Source organism: Poecilia formosa, unplaced genomic scaffold (genome assembly GCF_000485575.1).
Source record: "Poecilia formosa unplaced genomic scaffold, Poecilia_formosa-5.1.2 Scaffold69, whole genome shotgun sequence".
NCBI lineage: Eukaryota > Metazoa > Chordata > Actinopteri > Cyprinodontiformes > Poeciliidae > Poecilia > Poecilia formosa.
In genome coordinates, this window is record NW_006800008.1 from 2,160,846 (window position 1) to 2,188,724 (window position 27,879).

Here is a 27,879-nt window from a genome sequence, read left to right on the forward strand (position 1 = left end):
AGGACCGTCTCTGCTGATGATATCAAGTGTAAATTTCCAGTCAAATTTTAAATGTTGCTTTATCTTGATAAGTCAGCAGATAGGGGAGCCATGATGCATTGTCTCTGGCTCAGTGAAAAAATCTAACAAGAAAAATAACATATAAAAGTGTTTTTGCTCCCAATGGCATGAGCAAATGTCTGGTGTTGGAAAGATATTTATGTTTCCAATTCAAAATGTCAAGGTGTGCCATTAAACCAGCTGTGTTTCCTTCTGAGCTCAGCTCAAACCGCATTGTACTGTCACCTGTGAAAATGGTAAGCTGTTTTTCCTAAGCCACCACGGTGCCTGCTAGTCTTCAGAGAGATCTCCTGTGGACTCAGAAAAGGAGATTTCAGCCAGCCTAATAGAGGCTGTCATTTTTCCCATTCAGCCAAAAGCCTCACACACGATTATGCTGGGTGAAATATTCTCAAAACCTTGAGTATTATTTTTAAAAATGGGATTTTTTTTTAGCTATTGTTTTGTTATGAAAAGGTAGTCATTCTTAGAAAATAACAGCATGACATTCTTCATTTGTATTTACATGTAACAGAAAATGAGGTTCTTAGGGGATTTTTTTTATCTATTGTTCCTCAGAAAAGTGCTCAAAGAACATTTTTTCAAACAAGCTTTGGAAATTCCCTCGTATTTGGGAAAATTACAATATGATCTTGGATAAAATTTATATTAAAATCAATTAAATTGGAGCCAAAGGGAACTGAACTGTCTTCCGGTATTATCTAACAAAACTATCTAAAAATATTGTGAGGTATATTTCTAATATATCTCAAAATATACTGAGATATATCGAAATTACAGAGGTGTCTCAGTGTTGCTAGTTGCAACCTAGCAGGCTAACAGGCTAGTTAGCAGTTAGGCTTACTGGCCTATTAGTTAGCAAGCAAACTTGCAAGTTGCTAGAAAGTTTGCTTACAAAGTGTGCTTACAAACAAGTTTGTTAGCACAAACTTATCAAAAAAGTTGTTTTCTAACTTGCCTGTTAGCAAGTTTGTGCTAATAGACTAGTTGCTACCATCTAACCAAAGTCATTCTCCCAATAACTAATATTGGACCGTCCAAAATATATTTTTTATTTTATAAATTAATTTATAAAATTAGCTCTTGCCAACATTTTCACTTAAATGTCTGATTTTGACCTTCAAGATCAAATTTATTTAAAACAATTTTGACCTACAGCTCTTGACAGCTTAAGTGCTAATTTTTGCTACTTTGCTACAAGCTAACTAGACAACATCTTGTAAATAGTTGTCATGTGACGTCACAGTTCCGGGAACGTTGTGGCTGACGGCCATCTTGGTAGGTTTCCGTAACTAACTGTCATGACAGTTTCTATGGAGTTGCTATCACAACAATAAATAAGCAGCATTCTGCATCTCATACGCATTTAGATCCCTAAATTTAATTTCTCTCTTACACATTGGTACTTTCTTTTTATTGGTCTCAAAGTCATGGTTCATCCATGTTTTGCACTGCGTTTGCCTACCAAGATGGCGGTTCAGAGGTGCGGGTCACTTCCACTTTTTGATGTCAGGCTTTATTAATCTAATTTAGTTTTCTGCACTTTGATTGGAGGGATGGCAGAAGGAAAGTGCAAGTTCTCTTTAATTGCACTATTTTTAAACATACTGCTTGTGGAAAATAAAGAGAAAAATATTACATTTTGGAATTTATGGCTAAATGTGGACAACCTAGCTGGAGATAGGCACCAGCAACCCTCCCGACCCCACTAGGGACAAGGGTGTACAGAAAACGGATGGATGGATGTGGACAGCCTGGTTCAAAACAGGATTAAGTCGGGTCATTTACATTTCTGGTCTCCATCCAGGCAGTTTTAACTGTGACCAGGCCATCAGTGCACTGGCGTTGCTTCAATGTATAACTTCATCTCACAGAGAAAATGTGTGAAGAGACTCCCTCTTCAAATAACTACGCAGTCATGCTTAAAAAAACTGGCAAAAAGATGGGTTCATTAACTTGGCAGAAACATGACGTCTGTTTTAGCAGCTCTTAATCTTTATTTTACTTGGAAAAAATACTCCTGTGTTTCTTGTTCTCACACAGACTGTTGTGGTGTGTATCCTCGCAGAGCTCGATATCCTCTACATTATTTATGATGACTTGCATGAGCGGCAGTGGTCCTGTTGAAATCACTACAGGGATTCCTTTACGCCTCATGGAGCTCTGTAGTGGTCTTGTCCCAATGACCCAGTCTCTATTTTTATCAACTCGACAGCGGCTGACATGCTCCCAAAATAAGAAAGTACGACGAATCTTACCTATTTAGTTAGAATTAACCCATTTCTCAACATTTTGCTGAGCTCTTTCATGGGGGAATTCTTCCGCCATAATTAGAGAGCAGCACATTTTTGAAAGCAGGATTTCATGTCTTTCTTCTCAAAACTTGTAATGTTAGTTCTCAAAACTTCTGCTCTCTTTCAAATATTCACTGTGCTTTCTCAAACCTTTTTCCTCACTCTCATAACTCATCTCTGCTCGGATCAAATCTCCACTTGTAAACCTTTCTGCTCGCACTTGGAACACAAAAGTACCATCGCTTGGCAACCTCTCAGCCAATAGAATGAGAGCGTTACACTGGGTGGGTTTGTTTCCTTTTAGTGGGCGTGTTTCTTGCTAGAAACAGGCATGATAGATAGATAGATAGATAGATAGATAGATAGATAGATAGATTCTCCCTACATCCAGTTGGTGGCGCAGGTTGCTACAATCGACATTAGCCACACATGCACACCGACTAGAAGGAAACAAACGCACCCAGTGTCACACTTTCATTCTATTGGCTGAGAGGTTGCTAGGCAACGGTACCTTTCTGTTCCAAGCCGAGCAGAAAATGATTCGCAAGCGGAGATTTGATCCAAGCAGAGACAAGTTTTGAGTGCAAGGAGAAAGATTTGAGAGAGCAGAAGTTTTGGGAAGAAAAACATGAAGTCCTGCTTTCAGGCTGAAAATGCTTACTCCCAAATTATGGCAGATAAATTCCCCCATACTCTTCTTGTTGCCTTAGAGGTCAAACATTTAAAAATATATATGTCGTTTTCTTATCTGTCATGCTCGTCAGTTTTTCCTCTTCAGGAAGCCAGGCTGGCGTTTTTTCTCACCTCTGATGTTTATAACACAAACATCACCCAGGATCAAATATTCCTCCTTTTTTTTTGTATCCGGAGAAGCCAAATGTTAGTGAGAGATAACATGTAGAGGGAGTGGGAGGTGGGAAAAGAGATGGCTGCGGACTTGTTTATACGTCTTGATCTGACAGGATGAATAATTCAGCAAATAACTCGGTTGCACCCTGTGGGTTCTTTAAAAGCATAGCTTTCTGAAGTAGGAGAACAAAAACAGGTATAAGTAGATTAAATCTGGATGGCAGTAATGATAGCAGGCCGTTGATTTCAGAAACGTATTTCAAAGTTCAAAATCTGGTTTTGGATTCCCAGAGAAATTCAGGAGATTTCTCAACCTCACTGTGGGAAAGGAGACAAAGCTAAACTCTCAATGAATTTTCTGGTTGCCTTGAGGCGTTGTGAAGTTTTCTGTCAGAACCTGGGCTTCTGCTGCTTTCTCTTGATATTTACGGTTCTGAACAAACTGCTGCAAGACCAACTCAATATGTTTAGCTTCACTGCAGACTTCGAGTTGACACTCTCCATTTAAACACGAGGAGAACGGTTGACGTCTAAATGAGCGGCTGGTCATATAACCTTAGCATTGTGGTTTCAAATCCAGCTTTTTCATCCAAATATGGTTAAAAAGCTGTGATTATTGTGATTTTTAACAAATATTTCTTGGTTAAATCAGAACAAGCAACCACATAAAAACATCTGTAGATGTCTAGTCTTATGAGGGGAAGTGTTTGCTTTCTTTTTATTCACTTAAATGTTCGGTTTCTTCAATAAATTATTTGCTTTGAGAGTTTAAGGCCAATAATTTAATACTAACTGGAAACACAAAAAATGTCAAAAAATCTGAAGAACTCACCTAAAACCAGCAATATTTACAGTCTGTATCATTTAATTGCAACAAATGTGTGTCTTCAGTCAGAGGCTTATTTAAAATCAATGTAATACAGACTGCTACAGGAGGCATCAGCATCTACGAAAACTCTTGGAAGAAAATTGTATACCAGTTGCAGAAACATTTTATTTACGTTTGGGGATTAATAACGTATTTTTGAATTTAATTTAATGTCACATGGACTTTTAAAGTTTTTGTAAATGTCTGTTTTCTAATGTATTAGCAACCGATCATCTTACCGGAGAGGAAATAATTGATTACATGCTCATCTACCTTTAAATTACGAGGCTGAAGTTGGTTTCTGATTGCAGCTTACGATTCGGGAAATGTCTAAAGGACGATTCCACTAAATTTTTCACTTGACTATTGTTTTATCTACTCTAGTAAAATACTAGCAACATCTAGACTCTGTAAACCTGAATTGGATTATTCTGCTGCAATAGCAGAATATTTAAAACCAAGTGTGGAATTTATGAAACCTTTATTTTCGACAAGGTTAAGGTTCTGTGACAAAATCTGACTTCATAAAGCTAAAACTGCATATAAGAATAATGGAGAATAATCCAGTCCAGGTTTGAAAAGTGTAAGTGTTGTAGTTTTGGAATTAGAGCAATTGTAGTGTGGTCCATATGCAAAAAAGTGGCAAAATCACCCTTTATTGAAGTTTCATAAATCAGATGAAGGTTTTTCAAATCCCACATTTGGTTTTAAATATTCTGTTTTTAGTTGAGAATAATCCAGTCCAGGTTTGAAAAGTGTAAGTGTTGTAGTTTTGGAATTAGAGCAATTGTAGTGTGGTCCAGATGTGCAAAATTTGGTGAAATCAACCCGTATTGAAGTTTCACAAATCAGATGAATGGTTCGCGATTCACAAACTTGGTTTTAAATGTTCTGGCATATGTGCAGAATGATCCAGTCCAGGTTTGAAGAGTCTACATGTTGTAATTTTTTAACTAGAATAGATTAAAGATGATGAAGGTAGTGAAAATTAGGTGGAATCGCCCTTTAGCCATTTCCTGAATTGGAAGCTACAATCGGAAACCAACTTCAGCTTCGTCTTTCATCGCATCAAAATGTTCACATGGTTTAAATCTACCTCTGTTTTGTTGAAATACTTCCACTCTTTGGAAACTTTTCACATATTTTTCCCAAGGAATTTATGTTCAGGCACACCCAGATATCAGCTGCGTTGCGCCTCCTGCTTAGCGGTCAAGAAGCAATGGAAAAAAGCTGCTAAAGGAATTATTGGAAGCCCTATATTAAGTAAACCTACCCAAAAATGCTGTGGGAAGAAGGGAGTGGGACTCTGATTGGGGAATACTGGTATTCCCGGGCTGGACACTGTGGGAAGAAAACGCTGTGGGAGGAATTTGAGGCTAAATTCAAGAAAAACTCTGGCTTGTTGCTTTCTGTCCAACTGCATGGGCCTTTTGTCTTCAATTCTGGCGTCAAATATAGACAAATAGACTAAGTTCCCCCATGTTTTAATTACTGTTTGTTGAGAAACGGCTTATCCTGCTGCGCTGGGTCATTAGGATTAGCCCTCAGTGTGGTGTTGCTTTCCGTTCTCCTGCAGGAGGAAAAAAAACTCAATATCCAATCTGTCACAAGCCATTCTGCAGCTAAACAATGCCTGGCTGCAGTAATGGCCTCCTAAATGGATTCATTCTTGTCCGCAAACATAATCTGCTGCAACAAAGACGGGAAAAAAAAAAAAAAACAATACACCTGAGATCATAATATAAAACGAGAAACCGCTCCCACCAAGGTCACACTTTGAATTCACAGAAATAGCAGAGCCTGGTTTGCTTAATTAGACTTCAGGTGATGAATTAAAAAATAGACAACGACGGACGCAAACAAGAATATAAACTCGTATTCGACTTCAGAGGGGATCATTTTTAGCGCTCTGTGCGTTTAACCCTACGCTTTACGTCTAATCATGAAGATAAATGTTTACCCCAAGCTGCAGCTGGAGAAGGAAATAAATGTGCATCTCCGAACTCCCAGCTCTGTTTTTCTACATTTAGCTAAAAGTGCTGATTTGCATTTCTGCGTCTCCTCTGCAGCTTCCATCCCCCTGGTGTTTCGTGATGCCGCCTATATGCAGGGGGGCGGGGGGCTTAAAAAACAAAAACAAAGTTAGTTTAACTAAATTTCCTACTCAAATACGAGTTCAGCTGCTTGATGAGCCGTGGCGTCTGTCTCTGTGTTTCTTCCAGGTGTGCTGAGCCTGCCAGAAAGTTTGAACCTGCACCGAGACCAGCAGCGCTCGGGGAGAGGCGGCGAGGGTCACGGATACTCCCAGGCCGAGCTGCGCACCCTGGAGCAGTCGCTGCTGGCAACCCGAGTGGGCAGCATCGCGGAGCTGAGTGAGTGGAGCTTCCTCCTTCTTACACAGCATTAACAAGTTTTGTTTCTTAGAGGAAATGAGTCAGCAGACAGCAGTCAGCGTGGAGAGTCAAATGGAAACTCTCATGGGGGAGTCGGGCTTAGTATTAATTATCATTATAAAGTGAATTCCTCCCGTCTTAAACCGCTCAAACTTTCCCCAATGTGCGAACTAACAAACACTTATTTAGGTACTTACAGTTATCCTCTGTTAGAGAGCTGGAGTGATTGGATTAATCCAGTTAATTGATTAATTTGCTGAAAGGACAAAACCCACAGAGCAAAACTGTACAATGATTAAATACAACTCTGGAAAAAAATAAGAGCCGCTGCAGTGAATTCTATTGAAAACCTCCTGTTTTTTCCACCAAATACTGATTTCTGAACTCTTTCTGAGTTAAAATATCAGTATTGTTGTTTCTAAGTGAATATGAACGTGTTTTCTTTCTGGTATTTGAGGTCTGAAAGCGCTGCTTCTTTTTTATTATTTTGACCATTTCTCATTTTCTGCGACTAAATGTGAAATTGTTGCTTTAACTTCATAGAATAAAAGAACAATGTTCATTTTACTCAAACATATAGCTATAAAATGTAAAATTAAAGAAACTGATCGTTTTACGTGGTCTTAATTTTTTCCAGAGCTGTACATTTTGCATTAACATAGAAAAAACAATTTGTAAATATGTTTCACACAAAACTGCTCAAGTGGGATAGTTTTTATCTTTAAATCATATTAAAAATCTATTTTTCTATCATTTATTAATCAGTTAATCCAAAAAATTATCAACATGTTGAGTCAAGCAGAAAGGGTTGAACTTTTCAAAACGATGTTGGAAATGTTTTTTTATGCAAGTGATAGAAAATCGTGAATCTTTTTCTGCTCTGGCTTGGAACAAAGAAGTACCGTTGCCTGGCAACCTCTCAGCCAATAGAATGAAAGTGTTTGTTTCCTTCTAGTGGGTGTGCCTGTGTGGCTGCCATTCTATTGGCTGAGAGGTTGCCAGGCAACAGTACTTTTCTGTTCCAAGAGAAGAGGACGTTTTGAGAGAGCACAGTGAGTATTTGACAGAGAGCAGAAGTTTTGACTACAAGTATTACAAGTTTTGAGAATAAAGACATGAAATCCTGATTTCAAACTTAAAATTCCCCCCATAAAAATGTTAAAAAGTTTATTTACAAAGAATGTGCAAATGATAATGATCTTTGTCCAAGAAAGTTCTGGAGATGATTCGGAGAAATACACTACCAAACTCTCATAAAAAGACACTTAACTCACTAAATTATTTTATTCAAAGCTCAATCTATTGCCTATGAATTTAAATTAAACTATACTTGAAAATGAGAAGAAAATATCAATGTAAAGGAGTTTTTCTTTCCATCTTTTTGTCGTCAGTGGGATGTAATCAGTGAATAGTTTTGTTCGGGAATACGTTGTTCTGATGTAGATGAACATTAGCGATTCAAAATGTCACTGTGCCCCGTTTAAACGACCAAATGCTTCATCACAAGTGAATAAAAAACAAAATCCAGGAGACTGCGTGAACCCTTGATGGCATTTGACGAGCAACAAGCTTCCATTGCAGACGTTTAAAGATGAATTTCAATGCTGTTGTTCTCTTTGTTCTTGAAATTTCAAGCGACTTTTTATTCAAAAAGAAGACGCTGGCGAAGCTTTGTAATGACTTTGAGTGCTAAGCTAAACCAGACTGCTTTGTCTATGTAAATTTACTCTTTATTCTGCTTCACAGAGAGCTCAGTCAGTCACTATTTCTCCTTTTTTGGAACGATAACAGTGAATATTTTGGGCAGTTTCTCCTGGGCGTAGGAATGAACATGGCCGCTCCCTCAGGCTGTCACGGTCGCTCTGCTCGTCCGTCCCCACAACCTCCGACTTCCCTCTGACACTCAGCAGCCAGGATCCTTTGTGCTGCAGCTGGTCCAACACCTGTTCATGATCCGTGCCGGGGGAATCCTTTAAATCCAAGGTCATCGCCTCCGAGGGTTTCAACCTCCACTTGCAGCTTTAACTCTTTGTTTCTCATATTGGAGCCGGCTGTCCCCCAAAGACGTCTGCACGATTTGTGGCGGAGTCCTTGTACATTTATCCAGTTTGCTTTAACCCTAGAGCGCATTGCAGAACCATAAATCATTGCACTTCCACCGGTGAATTCCAGGTCTGTTCTTTGACCTGTGAGCAGTTTGTGAGGCATGATGTCGTTTATCAGGGGAAAAGTACTTTGCTCTAAAAGTCTTGAGTCATCCTCCATTTCTTTTTATTTTGCTCAGAGGCTCTTATAATCCTATAAAGCGGTCTGGAAGAAAAGATCCTCAGACTTTCTGAAGATCCTTCAAAGTTTTTATTGTATATTAGGTTTTATTTTTATTAATTCAGTCCAGTACCTGCTGTATGCTGGCATATTAAGGCCATTACATATATATAAATATATATATGTTTATAAAGGAGGAATAAATTTCCACTAAAAATCTTGTAAATTTTGAGAAATTTTCTAGAAAAAAAAAGAAATTTCAGGGTTTGACAAGTTAAAAATTGCTAGAAAAAAACATACAGACATATTTATAAAATAAAAAGCAAAAAAATAATATTTTTTAAAAAGTTGTGTAAGACTGAAAAAATGACAATTAGGATGCCTTCCAAAGGTTATAGTGTCATGATGTTTTTCTGTTTAGTTATTTTGGGATTTTCTGTGTTTAGTCCTGTTTCCCTGAGTCTCTTGATTGTTCCCAGGTGTGTCTCGTTCCCTTGATTACCCCCTGTGTATTTAAGTCCACCTGTTGTCTCTGTCTCTTGTCCGATCCTTGTCAAATGTACGTCATATGTCATATGTCATTTGTCTGCCTGCCACCACAGTCAAACTGTAAAGTCCTGTGTTGGTGTAGTTCTCTTTTTCAGTCCTTAGTTTTTCAGTTGCTACCGGTAATTAGCCGTGTGCTAACTCTCTGCCGTGCTGCCTGTTCTGGACTGTTGAGCTTTCTTCATTAAATCCATCATCATCTTTATCACAGCCTGGGTCTCTGCGTCTCTCCTCGCCACCTCGCAACCACCACACCTGACATATAGGTTATGTATAAATATATACACGCACACATTTCCACTAAAATCTTGTAAATTTTGAGAAATTTTCTAGAAAAAAAAAGAAGAAATTTCAGGGTTTGAAAAGTTAAAAAAAAATTGCTAGAAATACCTCTGAAATATTCTTTGTTTGTTAGTACCATTGTAGATATATTAAAAAAAGGAATAATTTCTACTAAAAATATTGTAAATTTTGAGACCTTTTCTAAAAATAATTAGGAAATTTCTGAGTTTGAAACGTTAAAAGTTAACCAATGTACAAGTTCGTATTATATAGACTTCCTTTTTACTAATGAGATCCAGTTTTTACTCTTCTATTATTTTTATTTGTAACTCCAACTTATATGACAGCATATTAGCATAAATTTGAGAATTCTTCAAAAATATTTTGGAAATTTCTGAGTTAAAGTTAAAATAAAAAAAAAAGAAAAGCTGGGAAAGACTGAAAGAAACTATAATTCCTTTCAGAGGTTACAAGACAGTTTGGGGATTTGTCGATGCAGAGAGTTTATCACTAATAGTTTATCACCACTGCCAGATCCTATTTTTTAAAAATCATGTTTTGCCTGCAGTAATTTTAGAAACTAAAAATATGTGGAAAAATAATCTGATATTTATTAATTTAACGGGACATGAGCAGCCACTGCTCAGCTGTTTCCAGGCAACTGTAATCATTAATATGTACAAACTAATAATGTGGAGTAGTCACTCAACAGCCTATTAAATACAAGTACAGCTTCAGTAAATCCTGTATAATATGAGAAATCATTTCACTAAACCACATTGCATTTTAATACCTGTATATTTTGGATATTAATCCAATTTCAGAATAATTGGAAAGAAAGATGCCTGGTGATATTAATAAGACTTTTTAGATGCTGTAAATTACAAATCCAGTTTATTGTCAGCATCGCATAGGCTTTCCTCTGCCTGAGTTAAACATTCACACAATCCAGTGAACACAAACTGCTTGCAAGTGTAAGTTTAGTGGATCTGAGTGGCTTCTGTGGCAACATTTTCTCCTCATGTTGCTTTTTTGTGAACAGATTGATCTTCAGTTAACGAATCACTGAGTAACACGAGTGTGCATCTGCTTAGTAAGTGTACATTATGACTGCATCAAGAGTCCTACTTCCAACATGTTCCTCCATCTGCCTTTCTGCAAAAAAGAGGAAAAATTTACCAAAGCTGATACTTCTGGATTTAAATGAGACCTTTTTTCAAACAGTCGCATCTATTCAACTTTAACCCTTACCTATGTGTCTTTTTAGACTGAAATTGACCAAAATACCCTGTTAAAACAAAGAAAGAGGGGAAAAAAGGAACCAAAATACGGACAGCGTTTCACCAGGAGGACTAAAGTGAGGAGCCCAAAGCCCTGGTTGCTCATTTCACTAACGCTGTTCATGTTTACAGGCTCTCCACGAAGGACAAAGGAGAAGCCGAGACACATCAATAAAAAAACATCACTGGTTATCATTGTTTCAACCCATTTGAGACATGTAACATTTTATTTCTCAGAAGTTTATGGTAAATAATAATAAAAAGAAAAATCTAGTTATTTCCACGCAGTGTCCAGAAAGAGGTGCTGTTCTGCTTGTTGCAGTCACATACTGCTGAGTGAGCAGGATGTGACGTAACATCGATGTGCGCATGCGCATTACCGTAAAGTATGCTGGATTTACGGGTACGCTGGATAGTCAGAACACCTGTTATTGACGTCAATCTGTGACGTGTGATTCGGGCTTTGACTTTGCCACCCGAGGATCACGTGACCAGCTGAGCCAATCAGATTACCGTAAGTAAAAGCAATAACCTGCTAAGCCAATCACCTGCCTCTGGCAACTCTTCTTCCTCCTCCCCGCAGAGCGCCAGTTTCCTCCCTTACGCCTCCTGCGGGAAGGCTAAAAAGGAAAAGGGCCTACGTTCAAATACTGTATGGAAGTAGGACTGTGACGTCACCTGCATTTGATTGATTCAGCTGGTCACGTGATCCTCGGTTGGCTAAGTCAAAGCCCGAATCATACGTCACCGATGACGTCAATGGCCGACAAAAGCAGAGTCCTTGAATGTAGGTCCTCTGCCATCATTTGGTCATTAGACTTTTTGTCTTTTTGTCTTGCAGGCTGACGTTTGTAAGAACGAACCTGGACAGGAGAGTAGAGGATAGAATAGGTTCTCCTTTCTTTCTTTTACCTCTCTCTCCGTCTATCCCTCTATCTTTTCAGATGGAGGTTTTAGCATAGACTGAAGATGAGGGTTCGTTCACAAGTGTTGGCACGTGAGACGAAAAAGAAAAGTTTTAGTGCTGGGGCCTTTTTATAAGGACTTTGTCTTTAAAGCCCCGTACCTTACGCTTCCTGCGGGAAGGCGCCATTCCTGCGGGAAGGCGCCTCCAGCGGGAAGGAGCCTCTAGCGGGATGGCGTAAGGTATGGGGCTTTAAAGACAAAGTCCTTATAAAACGGCCTCGGCACATATACCTTTCTTTTTCGTTTCGTGTGCCAACACTTGTGAACGAACCCTCAACTTCAGTCTATGCTAAAACCTCCATCTGAAAAGATAGAGGGATAGACGGAGAAAGAGGTAAAAGACAGAAAGGAAAACCTATTCTATCATCTACTATCCAGTCTGACTGGTTCGTTCTTACAAACGTCAGCCTGCAAGACAAGAATAAAAAAAGTTTAGTCTGAATCTACGTTAAAAGCAGAGTCTTTGAATGACGATTCAAAGACTCTGCTTTTAAGTCTTTGAATGTAGATTCAGACTGCTCGTAAATCCAGCATACCTTGTGGTAATGCGCATGCGCACATCAATGTTACGGTTTGTTTTATAAATCCGTCATACCTGTAGAAGTTTCATTTTGTGTGTTTTTGTGATACACCATGAAGTGAGAGATTACAGTTACTTAACGAAATCACTTTGCGTTACTGTGCGTTACGATGGTCTTTGCTAATTTAATGTTATTTTCTCTGCGCATCTTTTGGAGCGACCGCCGTTTATATGCGACATTATCAGCAGCGCCAGAAATGTAAAGAAAGGATGAGCGTTTCGTTGTTGGAGAAACAGGAACTATTTTGTGTTTCTGTCGCGAAGCCCGATTATTATAAGCGGTTTTGGGCTTGTTTTGTTTCCAAAGTCGCTTGCAAATTTAATGAATCGCGGCCCCAGCTCAGCGTAACTCATGTTGCCAAGCAACCGTGACAGCGCAAGGCAGAGAGCGGAGAAGAAAAAGAAAAAAACAACGGAGCCGAAATTTGTTTTTCAGTCATGTATTACTGATTATATAGCTAAATAATTTGTCGCTATTCACCGCCATTATCGCTCTGCCTGAATGCCCAGTTGGAACCCGCAATGAATTATGGGATATCGCGGGCCGTGAAGGATACACCGGACCCATCCTTCAAATCTGGGGAAAAGAAGGACGCATTTGAAGGATGCATTTGAAGGAGTCTTAGAATTCGGACAGGCCTTGTCGCCACGCTATGACGTAATCGGCCTACAAATCCGTCCTTCGAAGGATGCAGACCCTGAATTCGGACACAGTTATAATATAAGCTTATATTATGTCTATGGTGAAGGATACACCGGACCCATCCTTCAAATCTGGGGAAAAGAAGGACGCATTTGAAGGATGCATTTGCATTTGAAGGAGTCTTTGTCGCCACGCTATGACGTAATCGGCCTACAAATGCGTCCTTCGAAGGATGCAGACCCTGAATTCGGACACAGCTAATATAACGCGCTAAAACGTTACGGTGCTTTGCTACACTATGTCAGCTAGACAACAAGGTGAGTAAAAAAGTCTTAATTAAGAAAAAAATAGCGAGGGAGAGGGAAGTAGTTCAGTTACGCTTGTTTGACAGGTGTTTAAATTAGCTAATCAACTAACGTACTGTTAGCTTAGCTAATAGCGGCGGTAGCTAATCTACCACAGGTGTCAGTTATTAATAATCGACACATAAACATCAAGCCTAAAAACATATGCCTCTGTGACAAGCTGAATGTTCTGTTCTCTGTGTGAGAAATGTTTTGGGGGCGGAGGGAGCGGTTGGCCGTTGAATCCTGAAAAGTATTGTGGCGCTGTTGTCAGTTGCTATGGTAACGAGACTGCATACATATTGTACAGAGAGAAAAAAAAGTGGTTTTGAGTTGTTCTTTAGCGGTTTTCCTGCGTTATTTCCCACTTTGCTGAGGCGCAGTGCACTAAATTAATATCTACATCTCCAGATTTTATTTAGTTCTACCGCGGCAGCGCGAATCGTTTTTAATTTGCGCTCCATAATTGTGCGCATGCGCAAAATTTCCGGATATAAACAATAACATGCAGGCGGGCCATAAGGTAAACAAATCATGCAGATTAATTTCGCCAAGACTGATATTTACAGATACTTATTACCAAAAATAATTTATTTGAAGATTAGAACATCCCATCCGACCAATAACGGAAATTAAATAGAAAGTATGTTTAATATCTGCTTAAAGGTTATTTTCAAACTGTACTTTAATCAAAATTCAAGGGTGTTGTTTCTTGTACAAAGTTAGATCTTGCAACACAACAGCTATATTCATTTTGCCCCAAAAAAAAAACTTGTTAAAAACACTAAAAAAAATAAAATTAACAGCAATTTATAGGCATTTGGGAAAAACTACAACTTTAAAAAGGTATAGGCAATATGAAAGCAGTCTAAAGGTGTTATGCTTAGTAAATTTTGCTATAAAAAAATAGTGTGCCTGCTCAGATAAACTGCAGTGATACATAATTCATTCCTGGTATGGAGTTCCTGAACCATCAGTCTTCCCCTGTCGCAGGTGAAATATGGTCCAGAGCAGCAAAGATGAGATATAAGATGGCAATTTTCCTCCCGGAGCACTGTGGATAAATAAATACTTGCTGTTATTACATCTCTCAGACAGATATAAAGTAGTGTGGTGCCTATTTAATGGTGAAATGTGTCCTCTTCAAACACAGGATGGAAAAAAAAGGTAACTGTCTGGCAAAATATAACATGGCCTTCTTTTTTTTTTTTTTGCTCTAAAAAGCACAAAGGAAGAGATGCCAGGTTGCTTTAAATAGACTGACTTTATAGTTTTGTTTTTGTTGGCATAATCAAAATACAAGTATGAAAGTTACAGCTCCAAATGAGGAGGGAACAGTCGGATCTTCCTGTACTCTTAAATAATTTAAACAGCCTGATGTTAACTTATTATTCAAACGGCCTGAGGATGCACGTCCAATAATTTAAAGACATCATTAAGACTCGCCTAATAATTACTATTGAGATAATGAATATTCCTGGCTTCCTCCGGATCTACTTGTTAAATTGCTGAAAAAAAATAATAGTAGTAACAGCAATGTTCTAAAAGTTGTGCCCATTAAAATTTTCCAACTGATGCTTCTTTAATCTGTGACAAAACTTCTTGAAACCTCCTTATACCAGCCAATATTGTCATGTTTCCACCCTTGAAAAATGAGAACCTCCAACCTAAATCTGCAAAGTCTGCTGTTTTTTTGTATGATTTAATGTAACTTTCTGCTTCATACCGACTCCTCCACAACAGCAGTTCAATAAAAGTTCAGTTGAAACTCAATCCCTAGAGATGATTAGGTGGTTATTATATTTCAGCATTCTTTTTAGCAGCTATCGTTCTTATTTTACTTACACTGTGACAACTATTCAACCTTTTTTAGTGGGAATATTTAATACTTTAACATAATGAATTACTTTCTCTCTAAGCTCCTTAAAGTATAAATGGCAAAAATTCTTATTTATAATAAAAATTGTTGATTATTCTTCTAATAATTGTGAACGATTAGTTCCCAATCTGATATTTTCTCATCCCTTATCATATCTAAGGATGTTTTCTTTTTCCATTTTTTGTTTTAATTTGATGCAGGAACTTTAAGGTATGTTTTCTCTTTTTTTAAATTCTTTTCATCTTTGTGATTTCTTTTCTTTCGGTAACTGCAGAAGTTGTTGTAAAAACCTGAGTGAAGTTGGCCACCCAGCTTCTTCAAATTAGACAAAAATGGTGTGAAACGTTAAATTGTTGTTTGTGCCGCTGTCATTTTAAAGATATTAAGAAATGTTTCCAGAGGTCATGAAAGGTCAACCAAACCCCTCACCCTCTTCAAATCAGACAAAATTGGTGTCAAATAAACTCGGCTACGTTTGTGCAGCAAAAACTTTTTGTTTGTGCTGCTTTGGCTTTGAAGATATTAATAAAAGTTTAAAGGTCAAAAGGTCAACCAGCCCACACTTTTACAAAATCATTCATAAAGTTTAAGCAGCACAAATGTAGTCAAGTTGATTGACACCAATTTTATCTGGTTTGAAGAAAATGGGCAGGGGCTGGTTGACCTTTCGTGACATCTGGAAACATTTCTTATTATCTTTGAAAATGTTTGCCACCATTTTTGTCTGATTTGAAGAAGGTGGGGGGTAACTTCACTCAGGTAAGAGCTATTTGCTTTGTGAATTAGATGCTGTGCAAGATATTTGTGAACAACTAAAAAGTAGGATAGATCAGGAGCTTTGAGAAGCATATTTGTGAAAACTGCAGCGTGTGCCTGTGTGTGAGTCATCGAGTAAGTTTCCTGTTGTTAGAAAACTGCTCAGGTCTAAAGTGTAAGCTTGAAACTGCAAGGAGAGAAAAAAATCTGACCACGATTGCTCAGAAATGATCCGCAATGGATCCAGCTTTTATCAAGCATTTTGATACTTGATAAGAGCTGGATCCAGTCGGGCTCTGATTTACAGTAATTACTCAGAATAATTGCTCATAACAAGGAACCGTTTGTGAAAACGCGGCGTGATCCAGCTGCAGAAAAGGCCTGGAACAAATAAGCAGCAGGAAGCAGGTGTTTGATCATCAGACACTCGGAAAGCTGAATTGTTTTCACCAAAATCGTTTCTAACTTATTAGCTCAAAATCTGAACTATAAACAGGGCGGCTTAAAAGTAAAGCAGCCTCACAGAGCTGATTGCCGGGGCAATTTCACGCTCGACTTGTTTGGTAATTAACGGATAATAGAAGAGGCTGTTGAAGAAGAGCATTCATCACTATGTCCATAATTTGATTCCCTTAGAAGTGGGAAAGCTAAGTGTTTTATCTCTGAGGCCAACATTATATCTCCTCTTATCTTATGCTTACATTTGTTCTGTTTTCGCCATAGCGGCATAAAGATGCTGGCGTCTGAGCTATTCTTTCAGGACTTTTTTGCTTTCTCTTCAGCTACGTGCCTTGCTCTGTGTGGCATAAACGATCCAGGCGTGTTGAACTGACATATTGTGACCAGCTGGAACATTGAACCTTTCAGATACAATCAGGTTTCTGTCAAAAAATGATGTATTAATACAGTCCAGGGCTGTGCTAATGAGGCTCTCCTGTTGCTGCAGTTCCTGCTTCACAGAAATTATTCTTAATGCTGTGCAATGTAGCTAAGACTCTTATTCATTATTTCACCGCATAATTCTGGTTTCTTGATGTTTTTTGAGATAGATTCACCCGTAAAAGCACAAACGTGGAAAAACAAGTGGCTTTGATTGTGAGAAATGCAGAAACTGGGTCACAGGCCTGTCGCAATAAACAATAAATAAATAAATTGCACAATAAATTAAAAGAAACTCAATCATTTTCATTTGCTTTACTTATTGCTTTTCTGTTTTCTCTCTCTTTTTACCAAAAACTGAATGATAAAAGTATTCAGTGTGGTTCTTTGGTTTCAACTATCCCTTTTTTTTGAAAGATAATTTTGTTTTCAGAGACTTCATGATTCATTTTATTTGTTGTTTCTGTAGTTTTTTCATTTATTTCGAATATTTTAAATGTCTTCTAGTTCAAGTGTTTAAATGTTCATTAGATTTTAAAGTTTATTGATTTTTCAGGATATGATCATGCATTATTATTTTGTGTTAATTTACACCAAACATGCAACAACTGAAGCAAATTACTCTGAAAAACTAGTTTTTAACTGATTTAAATAAGCAACATCCATCCAATTTCTCAGGTTTTTACTACAAGCTGGGTTTGAATTATTTTATTACAGATTGATATATGTGGTGTGGATGTGACCTGAAATATTTTTCTCCTCGTCTTTGATCAGTTCTGCGCTTCATGTGACTTGACAGAAAAAACGTGGTTTGGTTCTGCTTGGCTGTATTAGTGGATTTGCATCAGCATGTCTGAAATAAGAAGGTCTGCTGTATGAGAATAACGATGCTAATCAAACAGATGAAACTGGTGAAAAAACTTAGAAAACTGCAGGTATCCAAAAACAAAAATAGAGCTCCAAAGCAAATCCATCTGTTTTCGTTTTATATTTAGCTCAGTGTTTTGACTTTATCCTTCTTTCGTGCCTCAGCTTGATAACGTAGATGTTAAACATTTCAATATTTGCAGGAAGATTATCTTTCAAATTTACACCCGTACCGGAGCTTCAGGGCCTTGAATACAAAAAAAGTATAATTAAGACTTACTTTTTACAGCATTTCTGCAAAATTTCATTAACATCTCAGCTTTTTATTGCTGCGACTCAGACATCTTCCCATCCTCTCTGCTCCATTATCCCTCTCTCACTGTGTGAAGATGGGATAATGGGATAGCTTTGCACACAGGAGGGGGTGTTACATTTCATCTCCAGTCCATCAGAGGTTGAATCATTTTTCATTTTATTAGAGTTAAAATACTTTTTCCCACTTTGCTATACATCATCATTCCTAATCTTTCACAGTCTGACCCATTTCTCTGCCCAGGTGAGGATGGAGCGATGGGGGAGGGCAGAGAAACACAAAATGAGTCAGTACATCTCTGTTAAGTTGTTAAAAGCTCATAGAAACCATAATGCTCTTAGTAAACAACATGAAACAGGGTGCGATGAGGCGGCATCTCTGTGATTTGGGGCTTTTAAGTTTAAAAACAGGCACTGTGCCCACTGCAGCACTTTAGCTGGTGATGATAAAACCACCCTGGAGTCTTTTTCAGTCTCTTCATAATGGACAGCTCAATCTTTTTTGGGGGGCCGCCTGTCATTTCGCTTCACTTTGCGTAGCTTCTCTGCCCTCCTACAAGTCTGCCGTGCCAACCACCCAACGTATGTCTCACCAACTTAGAGTTAATATTTTCTAAAAAGAAATGTTCACTGAGCCTTAACTCCGGGCGAGTGCCATTTTCTCTCTCTGTCTACCGAAACCGGCATGCTGACAACACAACTCCACCTCACAGTCCATGTCTGGTTCACACTCATCCATCCAAACCAAATCAAGGAAAGTCTTATCTTGTATTTTACAGTAATCAAATCTCATTGGAGTTATTATTAGATGGTGGGTTAGCATTTCCTGATGTGAGAAAGAAAGAAATCAGTGTGTTAGTGGACTCTCTGGCCCTTTTAGGTACAACTAATATAGCTAATAATTGGGTTGTTGCTTCAGAACACCTTGAAATCTTCATAACATGGATTCATCCTGCTTCCAGATAATATTCTTAGAGACTTTAATCTGTATTGATATGATGGCATCACGTAGTTTGTCTGAAATAACAATGTCAGTCAAACTGAATCATTTTGAGCCCTGAAGTTTTTGGAGTTTAATTATAGTCAGATGAAGCCTATTTTATGCTAAAAAGACCTGCCATACATGGCCTAGAGACCGCGGTAGCAAGCCGGATAAAAAAAGAAAAGAAAGAGAGAAAACTGGTCCTTGTTGCCCAAATGTCTGACCGACCCACTGGGGAATGTCCCGGTACTCCCGATTAGCCAATACATAGTAGGCCTGATACATAGTAAGAAGCTCTTTAGAAACAATCTTCGCATTACTGCAGAAGCCAACGTCTTCCTTGTCTCTATTCTTGGGGGTTCAGCCAATCAGCATCAAGGAAAATGAATGCTGCTTCTGGATTGGCTGTTTTGCAACTGCTAGCAAATAGTGAGTAAAGTAGCATTGCGCCAAGGTGTTTCAGATTCCCAAACTGCATATTTGGAAAAATCTGTTGCAAATAGACTCAGGGATGCAGTAAGTTGAACTTGTTGTTGTAGTCAAGAAGCAATTTCTGACATGTTTCTTCATCTTAATGGAAGAAGCAACTACTATGGCTGTACTGTGATCATAAAGATGGAAGTTATCAACAATAATATTCAGTAAAGTTGGTACAGATGTGCTCCTCCGGCAGCCTGACCTGTTGATTTATAGCAACACGGATTCATATTTCATGTTTACACCTAATCCAGACACAACCATGTGATTGTTGCAGCTGAAATTCAGACTATTCAGGCCAGTCGGCGTTTTTCCAATCAGTTATTGTTCAGTTTTGTTGAACCAGGAGCGACAACAGGTTTGGCCTCCTGCTGCTGAAACCCATTTACTTTAAAGTTAGAGACGGTATTCCACTTACCTTGGTTCTAACTAGCGGTTATTTCAGCTGCTGTCGCCTTTCTTGAACCTGCATGCCCGTTCATCCATGACCTTTGACATCTACATGGCCTTTTTTCATCAAAACAACTCTTTCTCCCTTGGTATTTTCTCCTTCTAGTGCAGGAAAATCCTAGTATAATCTGAAATATTCATCATCATGTCACATTTCTTTCCTTTTCTGATGTTTGGTGTAAACTTAACCAAGTCATCCTCATCTATGAATACATTGAGTTGCAGCTATTTGCATAAAGTCATCAGTAAGAGCAATATTTTCAACTTTTAACAGTTCTCCAAAAACCTAAAGAGCTTTTTAACCCTTTTCTTTCTTTTTTCACATTCCAGTTCTTGAGGAAAAAAAAAAGAACTGTTACGTCTGTCGTAAAGTGGAGTTGTTGGTGGTGAGGAGAGACGCTGAGACCCAGGTTATAGTGAAGATGATGAATATATTTAATGATTATGCTCAACAAACAGTCCAAGGCAGGCAGCACGGCAGGAACAAGCACGCAGCTAAATACCGGTAGCAACTGTCAAACAGGACTATACGGGGAACAAACACAAACCAGGACTTAGCAGTTCTACTGGCGAGTGAAACAACATCAGACATTGACAAACGACAACATACGACGAGGATCCGACAAGGAACACAGACAACAGGAGGGTTTAAATACACACGGGGTAATTAAGGGAATGAGACACACCTGGGGAGCAATCAACGGGGAGGACAGGACAGAGACTCACAGGGAAACAGGACAGAACACAGAAAACTCAAAAATAAACACACAAAAACACGGATCCTGACAACGTCTTAAATATGATATTATAGAAGTCAGTACTTTAGAAAGAAGGACATAACATCCATCTAAACCTGAGTCTGAACTTTAGACGCTTCGTCCTTTAGTTAAATATTTACTAACTCTGTTCCAACTTTTCAGCTCCTAGCTCTGAAATTCTATTTTCTTTCTGTCAGACTGTGTTATCTTGATATCTCTGATAGATTACACCATAGAAATGGAAAAAAACTGTGACAGTGTACCTGTCACACTTAAAGCTGGTTCTTTCTTTTTGTGTAAGAGATGTCAGCATAAAACTAGAAAACATGATATCATAATGAGATGTCGATACTGATTGAGGTTATCCCAGATTTAATCAACGCTCTGTTTATTTTCCAACATCATAATTTTCCCTCCACCTTTTATTACCTGAGCAACATGGCTGCTGATACGCTTTTCACGCTTTAGTATTGTAATTTGTTACAACGCTGTAAGAAGAGATGGATGAGACACGACTTTATGCCAGATAAATCCTCTTTATTTCTTATGACATGGGTTCTTTAGACCCATATAATATGCATCTTTTTAATGCCCCACACATAAATGGTATTATTGGAAACAATGTGAATGTAGATTAGATATATGTTAGAAAGTCAGTTTGACTAGCTGAATACACTCACTGGCCACTTTATTAGGTACACCTGTCAAACAGGCTCAAAAGAAGATTGGAAAAACGTTGCCTGGTCTGATGAGTCTTGATTTCTGCTGCGGCATTCAGATGGTCGGGTCAGGATTTGGCGTCAGCAACATGAAATCATGGATCCATCCTGCCTTGGATCAACGGCTCAGCCTGGTGGTGGTGGTGCAGTGGTGTGGGGATATTTTCCTGGCCCTTTAGTACCAACTGAGCATCACATCAACGCCACAGCCTACCTGAGTGTTGCTGCTGACCAGGCCCATCCCTTTAAACCACAGTGGACCATCTTCTCATGGCTGCTGCCAGCAGGATACGGCGCCATGTCATAAAGCGCCAATCATCTCAGACTGGTTCCTTGAACAATGAGTTCACTGAACTCGACTGGCCTCCACAGTCCCCAGATCTCAGTCCAATAGAAAACCTTTTGGATGTGGTGGACCGGGAGATTTGCGTCATGGATGTGCAGCCGACAAATCTGCAGCAACTGATGCTGTCATGTCAATACGGACCAGACTCTCTGAGGACTATTTCAGGTACCTTGTTCAATCAGTTCTGAAGGCAGAAGGGGGTCCAAACCGGTACTAGAAAGGTGTACCTAATAAAATGACCGTTGAGTATGCACCAATGTTAGAAAGTCAGTTTAAGTTGTCTATAATTTAAATTATAGAAGACAGCAGAGATATGATTGCCTAATTACATCCAAGCAAACCTTTGAAGTTGGGTTTTTTTTCTGCATAGTGGAGGGGGCGTGAATGGATATCCAGGACTGATGCAGTTTGTTGTTCACATGAGATGATGATGTGGCAGCACTGACCTATGAAATCACTTGACAAATTGTCCAAGTCGCAGAGAGAAAACAATCCAAGCAGGAAAGCAATTAAATGTAATTTGAATGATTGCAAAGTACCAAACCCAAATTTGATAATGTGATTGTGATTATTTGTCTTGAAACAATTCGTCCTTAAATATATAAACAGCTTGAGAAATTTGAGCTGCAGGAGTTGTGTGTGTATTTGATATGCTAGACTTTGATTTGTGAAACCAGGCCTTTCTTTGTGTGTGAAGCAGCTCTCTGGAGAAAGTAAACACTCAACAATCTATGTTTTTCATTCGCAATTATTGCCGCTGCGCCTGTCAGGTGAGAAAAGAGGATACTCAACATCGCCTCTCTCATTGACTCCAACAACCGAGGAACAGAGTGAATTTATCTGCGTTTAACACTCATGTTGCACTTTGTGCCAGAAAGACAGACAGCTGCAGCTAATGCAGGCTCACTAATAGCATTTTAAAATGGAGGCAGGAGGCTAATAGCAGTTTTAGAGTAATAAAACAATAAATCGATTTATCTGCTTTTCTTGCTTGCTCCTTGTTTTGCGTCTTTCAGGTTTGCTTTCTTTTCACTTTGTAACTGGTCTGATTTGCCAATTATCACACCTGCATGAAGTATTTCAGTCCCATGTGGAGGTAGTAAGCTTTTATTGTCTCTAATTCATTGTCTCTCCGTGAAACCTCCGGGGTTTGTAACTCTCGAAATGTCTTTGTGTTCAGTAGGGATGGTGTTTTCCACACATGAGTTTAGATAATTACTTACACACTCAATAATGGCATTTAAGGCGACATATTAAGGAAAATTCACATTTTGTTCTTCCTTCTGGGTTTCTGTTGCTACTAAAAGCAACCCGATTGTTTAAAAAAAAACCAACATGCAGTCGTTTTTTGACAATAAGTTTATGTTTTTGGTATCTGGAAAATGACTAGTTTCAAAACCTCTGGAATGTAACCGTTACCTAGCAACCAGCGAAGCCCAACCTGTTACCAAGCAACCCAAGCGTAGCTCCAGCACATTTGGTCAACTGGTTTTCCCACTGTATGCACTGTACAATGGCTGCTGGAAAAGACACACATTTTGTTGTTGACTTTACTGTCCAGAAACCACTTGCTGCACTCTCGTTGTTTGTGCAGGAGGCTCCACTTATGCTTTTCAGAGATGGACAGTTGTATAACTGCGCATCTCTTTGCAGCTGTTTTCACATGAAAGTGTAAACGCTGAGTTGGGGTTGTGACCAGCAGAGAGAGAGAGAGAGAGAGAGAGAGAGAGAGACCTGACAGCAGCTCGTCCTTAAAGGAGCTCAAAATAGACAGGACTCAGCAGACTAAAATATCATCATCTAAGAATGATTTTGTTCAAAAAATGTAATGATTATGTTTTGTATCGCCCATAGACCTATCCTAACCTTTTCAAGGGAACATAATAGTTCACCTTTAATGTTCTGCATATGTGTCTAGTGAAGTCCATCCCAGGCTGTAGCCTCAAAACTACCCTTCAGAAATCCTTTGACTGTTTTCTCACAGTTCTGCTTTTGGACAGGTTTCCTCAGAACTAGAGTAGAGAAAAAAAAAACATTTTGATCCGCTTTGCTAAGAGAAGGTCTTGGAATGGAAACATCCCTGAAATTTTTATTGAACAAATCCAACATCTTGTTTTCCCTGGAAAAGCAGCTGAGGAGCCATTGAAACGTTGGAAGTCCAGTTAGTGGAAATTGGCCGGGGATCCCGCTCCGAATTACAAAGTATGCAAATATAATTTAAATATATTTTTTATGTTGTTTTTAACTAAAAATAAGTTCCTGCATTTGATTCTTACAGTCAGTCACTGAAATCTCCTCTTTTGGTTAAATTTCATGTTAACTGATTTCCGCAGAGTAGGTTCAGGCATTTCTAAATTGACATTAAATTATTTAAAAAAGTTCCTTTTCTAGCTCTAAAAGTATTTAGATTATTTTTAATCACCTTTTCTCTTGCCAGAGTTTATATTCCTTTCTTCAAATGACTGGATCAAACATAACCAAATATGCAAATTAGGTGATTATGTCATGTAACGACCTCTTATAACTTTAATTATAGCCTTTAGCTGATTTCCTTGCAGAACTTGGCATGAAGCAGAGTTTGTTGTCTTTTCTTTCAGCTCTTTTCAGACTGCTCAGTGCTCTCTCCTGATCATCAGAACAAGGATGTCTGGAGGTCAGATAATTATTTCAGGATTGTTTTGTTTTGTTTTCCCTTCTTCTCCTTTCGCAAACTTGCATAAAATACTTCTGCATAGTTCTTCTAAATGTGCTAAATTATGTTAAAATGCTAATGCTAAGACAGTAGCCAGAATTAACTTTGTTGTTTATAACATAACTCATTGTTTCACCTGTATTAGGCTGAAAGTTTACATTATTAGGGGTATTATTAGTACTTTAAGGCACATGTGGGGCTGTAAATAGCAGCTCAGGATTTTCCCCAGTGTATTATAAGCCTGGCGGGCCACCAGTCTTTACTTGTGCCCCCACCAGGCTTAACATTGCTTCTTTTTTTTAAGTCTTTTTAAAATGTTTGCATTTTTTAGGACTTTAAAGTTGGTGTTCTTCAAATATTTCAATAACCCATAATTGTCAAGTGATATTTTCACATTTCCTGTCAACTTTAAACATTTTTTAATTCAAAAACACGACGGCAGTAGCACCCAAACACCAGGCTTAAGAAGTTTTCTGGAGGAAACCTTGAATTTCCTGTTATTTTATTCAGATTCTGCTCCAGCTTGCTAGCAAGTTCAGTTAAACATCAGACATGTTGACAACTATATTAGATGTTATTTTCTTCTGACTTTGCGTGATTTGCAAGTGTTTGAAAGCTAACATGATAGGCTATATGCAATAAGACAGGAGCTGCGAGTGTTTAGCTGTAGCTGTTTATTCGTGTCAGAGTTTGTGTACTATCCTTTTAAGCAACTGTTGCTGCACAAACCAAATTTGCCTTTCATATGTTCCAGGGCTTTAAGCATTTATGGCACTTTTTAAAATGGTTACGATGAAACATAACATCTCATTTGACACAGTGGACACTAAAAGCCACACATATAAAAGTCATTTATTGTGCACTGATGCAGTCCCGCTTCATCCCCAGTAGGTTTCTGATAAAACGCCACGTCTGTTTTTCTGGTGACTTTGGCTTTTCTGGTGCTTTGCTGTCGTTTCTGCTGCAGCAGACTGGAGCTAATGACCAAAAAGGAGTCACTGTGATGATCTCTGCTTTGATCCAGAAACAAACTTTCCCAAAAAGACATTTCACAGTATTTTACGACATCTTGCATCACAGGGCTCCAATGGCTTGTTTCAGTTAGAATTTGCCTCAGAACAGAGGAGAAATAACCACATGAGAGGTTTGATGCTTGCTGCCTCCAATAGTGAACACATATGTGGTAGAAAACATGTCGATGATTCATGATTCAAAGCGAAATATTTAATTCCCCCGCTGTCTCCCATTGTGATTAAACAGATGGCGTCACGCTGCTGCTGCTGACTTCAAGTGTTCTTTGTAAGTGCTCCAGATAACCTGCTGTTGTTTTTGGAGTAATTTTTGTGTTTGGATCAAATCTAAACCAAAGAGAAGCAATGATTATTGTTGTTCTGGTCCAAACATGAAACATTTTTTAGATTTTTTTTTTTTTTGAGATTGGAAACTGGCAGGCCGGCTTTAGAGAGAGCTGCAGAGATGAAGTAATGACAAAATAAGTATTTTTATCAGTGCCAAACCGTTTATGCCAGAAAATATGAATATACCAACCCCACAAGAAAGCATGGTAGTGGCAGCATTATGACACGGGACACCAGGACTACAATGAAATGGCTTCTGAACTTCTGTTTACAGATTAACCACAGAGGAATCGTCAAAACGTTCAGTAAAAAAGCAAAAAATATCTGGAGATTCACCAGCCAAATCTGTTCCTACAGAGTGAAAACCACATATAATTTATTTAATATTTCACCACAACAAATTTTGCTGGATTCTGCTCCACAGAAGTTATTGCGATAAACGATAATATTGTTGCTGGAGAACATCTTCAAGTAATAAATTGCATAATAATAACAATGCAAGAAATAAACTTTAAATTCTAATGAACATTTAACACTGGAAGACATTTTAAAGATCCAAAATAAATAAGCAAAACAGCATAAATAACTAATAAAATAAGTAATCAAGTCTCTACAAACAGGTTTATGTGAGACCAAAGCACCAGAATGAAGACTTTTGTCATCCAGTTTTTGGTGGAAAAGAGAAAAACAATAAATCATTAAAATGGAAATTATTGAGTTTGTTTAAATTTATCATGCAATTAATTGATTTATTGCGACGGATCTACTTCTGTTTTGCAGTCGTTTGCTTCTTTCTGCTGGTCTGTTCAAATAAAAACCCCAATAAAACACATGAAAGTTTCTGTTTTCTCAAACAGATCTGAACAGCTCTAACTAAGCTCTGTATAAACCTCCTTTGTTGTTTTTTTCCTTTTATCACGTTCTGTTTGGGCCAGTGTGGTATTTATTTTGAGTTGAGCATCAAGTGCTGCTCTGACGGCTGGGGTATTAACCCGAATGAATCACCATGCTGCTTCCGCAGGAAGACGGTTTATTTGTTCTCAGTTCTTTGTTGTCGGTCCTCTTGTTGGGAGTTAATGCCATGTTGCCTTCTCTTGTTGGATTTTTTTTTTATCAATACAAACAATGCATCATGTTCCTATGATCTCAGAGCACAAGGAGACAAATTAGATGATGGATCAGTGATTTTCTTGTGACTCAGCCACCCTTGCTTCCCTCTGGAGCTTCTTCGCCTGCAAATAACGTCTTTACTTCATCTTTTGCTTATCACATTCCTTAAATCAGCTTGGGAAACTAAAACTAATAAGCCATTAGCCTCTGATTTAGCTAGCCTGAAACTCCTTTATGTGTGCTACATCCCAGCAGATCAAATATCCATTAAGCACAGACGGTTATCTGTGACCTTCTTTCAGGTATTTTATATCAACCGATGATTAATTTCAGCCCGAGAACTGCTGGTAAAAGTAACTGCTTCTCCCTGTTGATGATGACATGTTCTGTAATTGACTGTGATTAATATTTGCCATCGAATTGCTAATGTGCCCCAAAGGCAGAGCTCTGAGATGGCCGTATTACTAACCGATGATTAAATGTCCACAACTTGTCCTCCGGGTGGTGATAGGCCTTGACAGTGAGTCAGAGGACGGGGAAGGAATCGTCCGTCCCCGTCGCAGCGCTTCAAAGCTCCGGCTCACAGATGGCGATAAGCAATATTTCCTTTTACAATGAGGATGAATTAGCTGCTAACTCTGGAAACCAGCAAAGGCCATCGTTAAATTTTATTTTTATGACTGTCTTAATGCAACAGTAGTTACTGTTATGCAAAAAAAAAATCATCTTAAATCTTCAGTTCTGTGTTAATAAATGTTCAAATATTGATGTTTAAGCTCATTTTTTGTTTTTAAGTATATTTGGAAACGCATATTTAAGACAGAAGATGTTATGTGTAAGGATTTTTTTTATCAGTCAGGCACTGAAAATTGGTAAAATAAAAACTCAAAGCTCGTCAGTCAGCTTATATTACTTATTGTTAGC

At 38.4% G+C, this 27,879-nt stretch overlaps 1 protein-coding gene across 3 annotated transcripts in view; it reads left to right on the forward strand.

The window, feature by feature from the left end:
• LOC103140255 (ankyrin repeat and BTB/POZ domain-containing protein BTBD11-A) overlaps nt 1-27,879 on the forward strand; it is a 167,531-nt gene that overhangs the window by 111,203 nt on the left and 28,449 nt on the right. For 2 of the 3 annotated variants that reach the window (XM_007555314.2, XM_016673048.1), the window contains exon 2: nt 6,294-6,443. In XM_007555314.2, coding sequence (XP_007555376.1) covers nt 6,294-6,443 — 150 coding nt within the window. Of the gene's footprint in view, nt 1-6,293; nt 6,444-13,283; nt 13,344-27,879 lie in introns of those variants that run through there. The other variant, XM_016673049.1, reaches the window with a different exon arrangement.